Source organism: Hyperolius riggenbachi, chromosome 11 (genome assembly GCF_040937935.1).
Source record: "Hyperolius riggenbachi isolate aHypRig1 chromosome 11, aHypRig1.pri, whole genome shotgun sequence".
In the NCBI taxonomy this organism is placed as follows: domain Eukaryota; kingdom Metazoa; phylum Chordata; class Amphibia; order Anura; family Hyperoliidae; genus Hyperolius; species Hyperolius riggenbachi.
In genome coordinates this window covers 5592427-5602956 of record NC_090656.1, presented here as the reverse complement: position 1 = coordinate 5602956, position 10530 = coordinate 5592427, and the positions used below count along the sequence as shown (strand labels likewise).

The following is a 10530-nucleotide window of genomic DNA, read 5'->3' as shown; positions in this document are numbered from 1 at the left end:
CGGGATTGGCTGATGTTTCTGGGGGTGTGAGAAGAGATGTGATTCTGACCTGTAGATGCTGCTCCTCCTCATACAGGCACCTGGGACACAGACCCCGATATCACCCACTTAAACACGGCTTCCATGAATGGTTCGGATCGCCCAACTGTCACTTCGGACCCTACGATAACGTGGAGCGGCCCAATATACCCGTGTACCGTAACTCGGACATGATTGGCCGGTGAGTGCTCAGCATGTGACTGGAAGGTAGACTGTATTATTGTTATTAGTTATGCTGCTGGTAGTATTAATTACTTACACTGTAAGAGAGCTAAGGAATTCTCCTGCAAATGAACGCTTTGAGTGACTTCCCCGGACAAAGACCATTCCACACACAAGCTTTGTTTGCACATCTGAAGGCTGGGAGATGTGTGAGCAGCTGTTACATATAAGGTAAGGTGCAGGAAGTGTGCTTGATAGTAAACTAGTTGCAATGTGTGCTGACTTCTACCTTCAGTATGTGTAGTATAAGCTTTTACCTTATGCCTGTACCAATAGTAAACTAGCTGCAGCATGTGCTGATCTCTGCTACCTCCAGTATGTACAGTATACGCTGTTATACTGTGCCTGTACTGATTGTAAACTAGCTGTGGAGTGTGCTGATCTCTGCTACCTCCAGTTTGCTCAGTATTAGATCTTAATCTGTGCCTGTACTGATAGTAAGCTAGCTGAAGTGTGCACTGATCTCTGCTGCCCCCAGTATGTACAGTATAAGCTGTTACTCTGTGCCTGTACTGATGTGTGCTGATTTCTGCGGACTCCATTATATTCTGTTGCTCTGTGCCTGTACTGATAGTAAACTAGCTGCAGTGTCATCTAAAGACTGAACCGCACATGAGCAGGGCCAGAGCCGCCAGCAGAACCACGAAAAGGACCCATAGGATGCCAGGGGACCTCACGGGCTATGGGAAGGGAGGGTGGGTTGAGGAATTGCTGGAGGAAGCCCCTGGTAAGTCCAGATTTCTTTTTCTATTGCACTGCTCAGGTTCCCTTTAATCGTGGGCTGCAAGCCAACTTCCCAATATCTTCTCAAATTAACTAGCGGACCCTGTGTGCATAAATCACCTTTTCAAGTTGAATCTGTACTCTAATATTCTTACACTAAAAAGCATACCATTCTATTCCTTATGTTCTCCTGGGCCCCTCTGTGCTGTTTCTGCCACTCCCTGCTGCAATCCTGGCTTGTAATTCACAGTTTAAAGGTGGCCACACACAATACAATTTTTTAAATATCTGGTGAATTTAAGAATTGCAATCAATTTCTCTGACTAATTGTAACATTTCAAAAATATGACCAATGTACCACACACGTATGTTTAATCTTTCCCCAATTATGATAAAAATTATTGGAAACTCTGCCAAAATTGCTAGGGTGTGTATATTAATAAATTGACAATCTAACACACACCATACAAGCTTTAGAAAGATTGAAGAAAAATATCTGGCATGCCAGATCGATAAAAATCGAAGAAAACGGGAAATCCGATCTGATTTTGCAGTCGAATGAAAAAAAAACTTTTGATATTTTCGGGAGATCCGATCGTTTTTATCGAATTAACGTAAAATCAGATCATTTTATTGTATCGTGTGTGGCCACCTTTAGGCAGTGTTTACAAACAAACTAACCAGCTTGTGATAGGCTCACATAAACAGAGTGTGTGAGTCATACAGAGTGTGCAGGTGGCCTGCAGAGGGTGTGTATCGCTTCTATCCAATCACAAGCAGCCCTGCACATTCCACACATTCAAGCCTTAGCCAGACAGACACGACAGAGGAAAGGAGATAAGATTTATTACAGAGACAGTGCAATTAGGAAAGGCTGCAGTAAGCCAGAGCACATTAGAACAGGCATAGGAACTTATAGGATAGAAGAACTAAGGCTGAAAAATTAAATTGTTCCCCTGTTTAATCAAAATAGTAAGAGTGGGAGGAGCAACATTTTTCTAAAATTGTAGGGTTAACTTTCTAGCTGTAATAAGAGAACAAACATTAGCAATACTAACCTGTTTGGACACGCTGCCGCCCTTGTGGGCACCCAGAACACACAGTAAGGCAATCCCGGGGACCGCTGTCTGATACAATTTATCCATTTATATCTAAAATGCCTGAACAGTATCTGCGCAGCTTAAAGTGAACCTAAAGCCACGGGAAAAAAATGAGATGAACTCACCTGGGGCTTCCCTCAGCCCCCTGCAGCCGATCTGTGCCCTCGCAGCTCCGTTTCGATGCTTCTGCACCTGCCGGCGAACACTTCCGGTTTGGCCGTCACCGGCCGACAGGCATGGGAACGCGAGCGATTGTTGGCGTTCCCAGCCTGTATATCGCCCCCTATGCTGCTATTGCGGCCTCCTGGCAGCCGATCGACCTTCTGATTCGATTATTATAATCGGATGAAAATCAATGCTGCCAAGAGCATGCCCGATTGGCAGGGCTGGATTTTCAATAAGTTGCCTACAGATTCCTTATGTGGGAGAGGCAGCCCCTCCTTCTCAGATCACTGACCTCAGGAGCTTACAGTCTAATCCCAGCTTCATATCACTGACCTCAGGCACTTACACCCTAATCCTTGCCTCATGTCACTAAAAGTGGCCATACACTTATAGATTTGCAGCAGATTCGACCATCAGATAGATTTCTTTCAGATGCCTGTCAGGTCTAATCTATTTACATGCTTGTTCCAGGGTGTACTCAGACCTCATTGTCTCATAGGTGGATGGTTCAAAGCCATCCGTCCTGTATGCGTATATAGCGGCAGTTTGCAAATGTTGCGACTTACGCGTCACTATCGGTATATGCGTAACGTCACTTCCGGTATTTGCGTGACGTCACTTCCGGTATACTCCGGCGTTGGAAAGAATCTTTTCTAAATGAGCCAAGATGGCCATAGTTGCCATAGCAACCACACACGCCTGTATGTAGTAAGTATTCCGGCGTTTGGTTGTCATACCAATGCCGGAGTATACCGGAAGTGACGTTCTGCATATACCGGTAGTGACACGTAAGTCACAACATTTGCAAACTGCCGCTATATACGCATACAGGGCGGATGGCTTTGAACCATCCACCTATGAGACAATGAGGTCTGAGTACACCTTGGAACAAGCATGTAAATATGATACACACCCTGTGGGGCGGTCCCCTCCTTACACTCCAGTATTTAATCAAGCGCCTGATATGGCGATTCAGCTCTGACTGGGGCTATTTGCTGGGGGATTTACTGTTGGTGGGGGTTGCACTTTGTAAATTACTGTATATATGTATAGCACTCTTTGAAAAAGCCATAGGGTGAAACATGTCAGAGTATCATATTACAGCACTTTGTAAATAGTACTTTACACCTCTGTGTATACTCTTCCAGTTTTGTATATACTGCACAGGATGTATTATATTTAAGGGTAGCTCTGAACTCAGGCTATTATAGCCACTGTAGGAGCATACCTATTTACACCCTGTTCGGTTTGAGCAAGTTTTTACGTGACATTTTTGGTGAAATGGCTGCACCACACCTGGTGTGTGGGGGATGAGCAAAGACCTCCACATAAAGTATAGGTCCCTAACTACATTTTGTAAAACTTGCTGAGGAGTGACTTACTATATGTATCTCCCACTCTTTGAGAAATACATCTCTTTTATGTGCAAGTAATATGCTTGCGTTGTTTGGTACCTGTAGGGCCTGTCCTTTGGACTAAGTGTTTGATTCATTTCCCGGTACAATACTCTCGGCTAGTGTTTGTTTCAGGCTGGGGAAGGCACAGGGAAAACTGGTCCCTGCAGTCAAAGTTTTACATTATTTGGCTGCCAAAATGTTAACTCAGGGAGAGGAAACATTTTACAACACTGACTAAATCATCTATAAATGAATATTATAAAAAAATTACAGCATTTACTTCATCAAGTTCTATTCAGTAAAGTTCCTCAGTTAGTATAAATACCAGGGCTGTGGAGTCGGAGTAATTTTGGGTACCTGGAGTCTGAGTCGGAGGTTTCATTAACTGAGGAGTCGGAGTCGGATGAGTTTTGTACCGACTTCACAGCCCTGATAAATCCAGAAAGTTCTCTCCTTCTCTTTGCAGATATTTCGAGGACATAAAAATCGATCTTAAAACCGGAGAATCGAACTTAACTCAGCTCTACCTCCAGGTATGTGAGTGTGTTTGGTTACCTACCTGCATAGATAAAGTAAGCTAATTCCTTTCACTTAAAGAGGCCCTGTAGTACTAGAATGCAGTAAAGAGGCCCTGTAGTACTAGGATGCAGTAAATTTATTCACGAAACTCACTTTTAATTGGTAATTTTCCTGGTTTATTCCTTCATCAGAAAAACTTCCTATATCTATGTATTGCTGTATATTTATATGTAGCCCCGCCCTCCCACTGAGGCTTTTCCTAGGCTGTTTATTATGCAGACCCATCCCCCGAGCAATCTGGGAGACCAGCTATGTTTTTGTACTGGCTTTTGAACTCTCAGTAAACAAACATTCTGCAGAGCTGCGTCTGACAGGACTAAAGATGCCGCCCCCAAGTGATAAATGTCAGAATGTAAATCAGGGAGAGGAGAGATTTTACAATGAGTAAACACTGACTAAATCATTTATAAATGAATAGTGCAAAATAATAAGCAATTCTATTCATTATGTTACTGGATGAATAGTAAGGACTGTGCAGCGTTATAAAGCCTGGATCCATTCACACTTGTATGCATGTCTGTGGAGTTGATAGATCACTTCTAGAATATGTGTCGGGACCCCCTTCACCAGCCAGGCCCTGCTGCACAGACTTTCAGAGCTGCAGGCTGTGATTTAATCAGGCAATTCTGTCAGTTGCCCCGCCCTCCTGCAATCTGAGCAGTATGATGATACTAAGCACAGCTCCGCCCACATGCTTGCTATTAACCCCTTCCTCTGGACTGCTTTAGATCACATAGTGATTAACCCGGTGGCCTTCCAGCTCAAAAAAAACCAAATGACTGAGAGCCACTGATAGTGTGGTATGTCACGTGGATCTTAAACCCGTCCACACTTGAGTTACCCAGTCGCCCCACTCCAGGGAGAAAAAGAAAGAGATGAGACCCCAGTTCACCAGCAGGGCGGCGCTGTGCAGGTGGGGAGTGAACTGGAAAAAGGGTCATGCTGTACATAAGAGGGGAGGGGCTGCTGTGCAAGTTTTAAAGAGGAACTCTAACCCAGGATTGGAGTTCATCCCAATCAGTAGCTGATACCTCCTTTCCCATGAGAAATATTTTCCTTTTCACGCATAGTGCATCAAGAGGGGCTAATATTGCCTGAACAACCCCCTTCCCCCCACCTTGTGAGTTTTCTGTCTGTGAACCTCATTGCATTGTGGGAAATAACATATTTTGCAACTGCTAAGCAAGCAACATCTCCCTCTATACATATACTGGATGTATATTATGTTTATAACTAGTGGCAGTTGGTGCTGCCTGTTTTTTTTCCTTGTCTGCCAGCAGTGAAGATGATTACCCGCAGGCTCATGGCGGGTCAAACAGCATGAACGAATTACGTGGCAATATCAATCATTTCTTGATCTATCGTCTATTATTTTTATCTTCTCACTTTGCACTCCGTTGATTTATTTGTTCCCCTAGTACTTTTTTTCGGTAAAGTTGCTCTTTGAAGGTTCAGTACTGTATTGTCCTCAGATGCGATCCTTCAGTCAGATTTTTACAATCCTAATTGTACAAAAAAAATCACACAGTATGTAGAGAAAATCGGTATAAAACGATCCTACAATCGATTGGAATGGAAAATGTCATCGATCGGAATGTTTTGATTTTGTGATCCAATCAGTTATAGAATCTGAAGAAAGTGTGCTAATTGTCCGGGTTATGTGAACAATCAATTGATTGTTTGCAAAACTTCAGATTACTTTCTATCCCGCAAATCCAATCTGATAAAAATATTGTATTGTTAATGGGCAACTTAAGACAAGACACAGAGCATTTTTCTCCTGGTGGACTCAAAGCACCAGAGCTGCAGCCACTAGGGGGTGCTCTATAGGCAGTAGCAGTGTTAGGCCAGAGCAGCAGCCACTAGGGCGTGCTCTATAGGCAGTAGCAGTGTTAGAGAGTCTTGCCCAAGGTCTCCTTACTGAATAGGTGCTGGTTTACTGAACAGGCAGAGCTGAGATTCAAACTTTGGTCTCCTGTGTCAGAGGCAGAGCCCTTAACCATTACAATATCCAGCCATCTAATGCATACAATTTTCTGTCAGATTTACCTGCCAGATCGATTATGTCCAACATGTCAGATCTGAATTTTGATGGATTTTTCAATTTTCCAATCGTTTTTTACATAATTTTTTAGATCGATTTTCATTCAGTTCCATGAAAATCAACTGCAAAACGATAAAAAAACGATTAAAAACAATTGAAAAATCATCAAAAATCAGATTGGACATGTTGGAAATAATCGATCTGGCAGGTAAATCTGTCAGAAAATTGTATGGTGTGTACCTAGCATTAGAGTCTGAAGCCTCCCAAAAAACATGTTTTTACTTTAAAGGCCTTTTTAACATTACTGCCCCAGCTGAAACGCAGCATTCCCGCGGCTGAACACTCAATTAATCGCCCCAAACTCCCCAGGGCAAATTGCGGGGCTCCTTCCATGTAGAGGCAGAGCTTTGTTCTGTAGCTCTGCCTCTATTCGCGTCAATCCCCGCGGATCGCCGCCTCTCCCCCACCCCTCTTTTACTGAGAGGGGTGGGAAGAGGCGGCGATCAGCGTTGATTGCTTGGACTGGAGGCAGAGCTACAGCGCTGGAAAGTCGTGTTTTTTTTTTTTGCCCCGGGAGGTTGGGGTGATTAACCATTTATGCCGCCTGGACGTGATCCTCGCGTCCAGGCGGCTGCTGTGCTGCTGCTGCTGCGGCACTTCGGCGCGCGATCGTGCATGCCCCCGTGCCGCCCCCGTTCGCCCAGAGATCAGTGAATAGGAATATAGTTCCCATTCAGGCTGCTTTCACAGTGGGACGTTACAGGCACACGTTAGTGCAGCCTGTAACGCAGCCCACCGCACAGTAATGAAAAATCAATGTGCTGTTCACAGTGCCCACGTTGCGTTACAGTGTAACGCTGCACGTTAAGTGAAAGTACAGCATGCAGTACTTTATACACGTTATTAGCCGCGTTAGACTGTGTGCACATGCTCAATAATGTTTTTTTTGTGTCGGAGAGGAGCAGCGGAGAGTCCGCTTTCGTACTTAGCCACATGGCTAATTAATATTCACTACACTGCAGTGTTTTCTTCCTGGAGTAGCCGCTGATTGGCTGGCGGGACCACCGTGATGCGGAGTGTTCCGATCACATGGTCTCCGCAGCGCATAGGACTAAAAAGGCGTCCTCCTCCAACACCACCAGGCGTTGCGTTAGGGGCACGTTATGTGACCTATAACGTCCCCTAAAATGCAACGTCGTGGTGGGAAAGAGGCCTCATTGATCTAAGTCCCCGGCAGAAAAACCGACGGCTTCTCATCAGAGGCTGCGGTCTTTCTGAAAAAAAAAAAAGTTTCCCATCCTCTTAGTGCTTTCTGGAAGCGAGTTCTCGCTCTCGGGATGAAAAAAAACAAAAACAGTACTACATCTACATACATTTTTTTTTAACAAAATAAACCCAGACTATTACATTTAAAATTAACTGTTTAACTCCCACACCAAAAATTACCCAAATAAAATTTTTTAATGGGGGAAAAAAGTACAATTAAAAAACAAAAACAGACAAATAGTTAATGGTCTTAACTTTTTAAATATGCATGTGAAGAGGGTGTATTACAAATATTTTTTTTTAATTATAAGCTTGTAAATAATGATGGGCGCAAAACGGAAACAATACACCTTTATTTCCAAATAAAATATCGTCCTCATACATTGTGATAAGGACATAATGTAAATTGTGTAATAACCGGGACAAATGGGCAAATAAAATACATAGGTTTTATTTATGGTAGCATGGATTATTTTAAAGCTATAATGGCTGAAAACTGAGAAATAATGAATTTTTTTCCATTTTTTTTTAAATCTTCCTGTGAAAATGCATTTAGAATAAAATAATTCTTAGCAAAATGTACCACCCAAAGAAAGCCTAATTGGTGGCGGAAAAAAAACAAGATATAGATCAGTTCATTGTGATAAGTAGTGATGAAGTTATTGGCGAATGAATGGGAGGTGAAAGTTGCTCAGATGCATAAGGTGAAAAATCCCCACGGGCTGAAATGGTTAGTTGAGCGTTCAGCCACGGGGATACGGCGTTTCAACTAGGGCATTCATGTTAAACAGGTCTTTAAAGTAAAAACCTGTTTTTTAGGAGGCTTCAGAGTCTCTTTAAGGGCTGTAGGTAGGTAGTGGCATACACAAGAAAGATGGCAGAAAGTATAATTATACCTCCCAGTGGTCATGAGCTGTTTGGTGTGACTGTTTCCCTTATTTTTAACTTTATTTTTTATTTTTATTTATTTTTATTTTTTTATTCTGCTGCCAGGAAGCTCTGGACTTCATCAGTAAACATGCATCTGACAAGCAGCCGTTCTTCCTGTACTGGGCGATTGACGCCACACATGCTCCTGTCTACGCCTCCAAACCCTTCCTGGGGAGCAGCCGCCGAGGCCTGTAAGTTACTCGTCACACATAACAGACTCCGTATTGCTCTACAACGACCAATCGGGGTAGAACTTTCCTTTTAGAACTAAAACCAGTAGTGAATAATCCAAACTGATGATCTGTGGCCGGTGTACTGCTGGCCTGTCGGGATGGTATTTCGACAACAGATGAGATACCAACAGAGAGAGATCTGTTGTGTTCGGTCTCTTGGGGCCCAATAAAACTCGAAGTGGTAAAACAGTAGCGCTTACCGCTACCGTTTTGCGTGGGTGATTTTACCTCGATTAACGTGTATCACTGTACACTCTCGCAATTCCTGACAGTCGCGATCAGTGCCTTTAAAAGCACTGTATCGCGAACGCTCCAGAAACGCAGGAAGATGCTGCTGGCAACACGTTTTGCCGCTAATTGCGAAATGCCTGCGATCGTGGCAGTGAGATCACTGCCATATAGTTACAAATGCACTAGTGCTTCAGCGATTAGTGAGAAACACCCACTAATCGCCCTAGTGTAAATGGGCCCTGTAGGTGCTTATCCGATGGGACGGCTGTGACAAGCAAAGTCCAGCCTTGCTGCAAATAGATAAGGGAGCAGTCCCAGGGCCAGGGCCGCCGAGCTGGAGGGGTAGCGGGCAGGACGGGGGTAGCAGGCCTAGCGGTGGGGACCCTCGCCTGGGTCCCCCGAACTGCGCTCCCCTCCAGCTTTAAATAGCGAGTAAGCAGCCGTCCAGCCGACAGTAAGAGGCACGGACGGGGGATCACTCACCTTCCTCGTTCCAACGTGCACTCCACTGACGTCACTTCCAGCAACGCCGGGCCACGTACAATACAGTGGGCGGCGTTGCAGGAAGTGACGTCAGTGTAGTCCACGTTGGAACGAGGAAGAGGTGAGTGATCCCCCCGCCCGTGCCTCTTACTGTCTGTCGGCTGGACGGCTGCTTACACGCTATTTAAAGCTGGAGGGGAGCGCAGTTCGGGGGACCCAGGCGAGGGAGCGGGGGGGTCCGACCCCCCCCCCCCCTCCCTCCCCACCGCTATGTCCAATACCCCCTTCCTGCCCGCTACCCCTTCCAGCTCGGCAGCCACCCCCCCCCCCGCACCCACGGACTGGCGGATGCCGCCCCCAGAAGTTTTCCGCCTGAGGCAAAAGTTTCACCCCGCCTCATGAGCGGGCCGGCCCTGAGCAGTCCCCCTTCCAGGGATAGAGAGTTTGGAAGAATCCCTGCTTTGCCAGCCTCTCGGTGCCCGTAGGTCACACCAATAATTGGATTTCATATGTACATTCAGTAGAGCGTTATGAATCCACAGATATGGAATATGATTATGAAACAATAAGCTATGTCAGAGAACCTTTATACTGTAATTCAGGGTACGGATGTCTGACTTGTCTTTTGAATTTCCTGAAATGGACATCAGAATAACCTTTATATCTGTTCAGAATCAGAAAGATTTTTACTCGCCAAGCACTACTGGGTCGCACCCGGCAGGGCCGGGCCGAGGCATAGGCTGGAGAGGCTCCAGCCTCAGGGCGCAGTGTAGGAGGGGGCGCAGAATTCATTCAGCTGTCATTCCTAATTGTGTTTGAAGCAGAAAGAAATAAGAAAAGGGGATACATGGCAGTGACTGCAAGCCATATAACTAGATATTAAGGTGTTGGGGAGGTTGTGGGCCCTGTGGCACCTCTTAGTCTAATAGCAATCAGAGTGTGACGGCTGTGCTGGGAGGGATGGAGGGGCGCACTTTGGTGTCTCAGCCTTGGGTGCTGGAGAACCTTGTCCCGGCTCTGGCACCCGGCATTGGGTTTGGCACATTAAAATCGCTCACAGTGGACAAAGGAAGTATAAAAAAAAAGCTGAAAACAGGAGTGCAAGTCAAATAGTGCAA

The 10530-nt window shown here is 45.1% G+C and overlaps 1 protein-coding gene across 1 annotated transcript in view; it reads left to right on the top strand.

Annotated features, from left to right (window-relative positions):
• The first annotated feature begins 81 nt into the window (after nucleotides 1-81).
• Nucleotides 82-10530, top strand: part of LOC137537604 (N-acetylgalactosamine-6-sulfatase-like) — a 57077-nt gene continuing 46628 nt past the window's right edge. The window contains exons 1-3 of the mRNA XM_068259486.1: nucleotides 82-220; nucleotides 4113-4179; nucleotides 8529-8656. Of these exons, the coding sequence (XP_068115587.1) occupies nucleotides 210-220; nucleotides 4113-4179; nucleotides 8529-8656 (206 nt within the window). The 5' untranslated portion in view covers nucleotides 82-209. The remainder of the gene's footprint in view (nucleotides 221-4112; nucleotides 4180-8528; nucleotides 8657-10530) is intronic.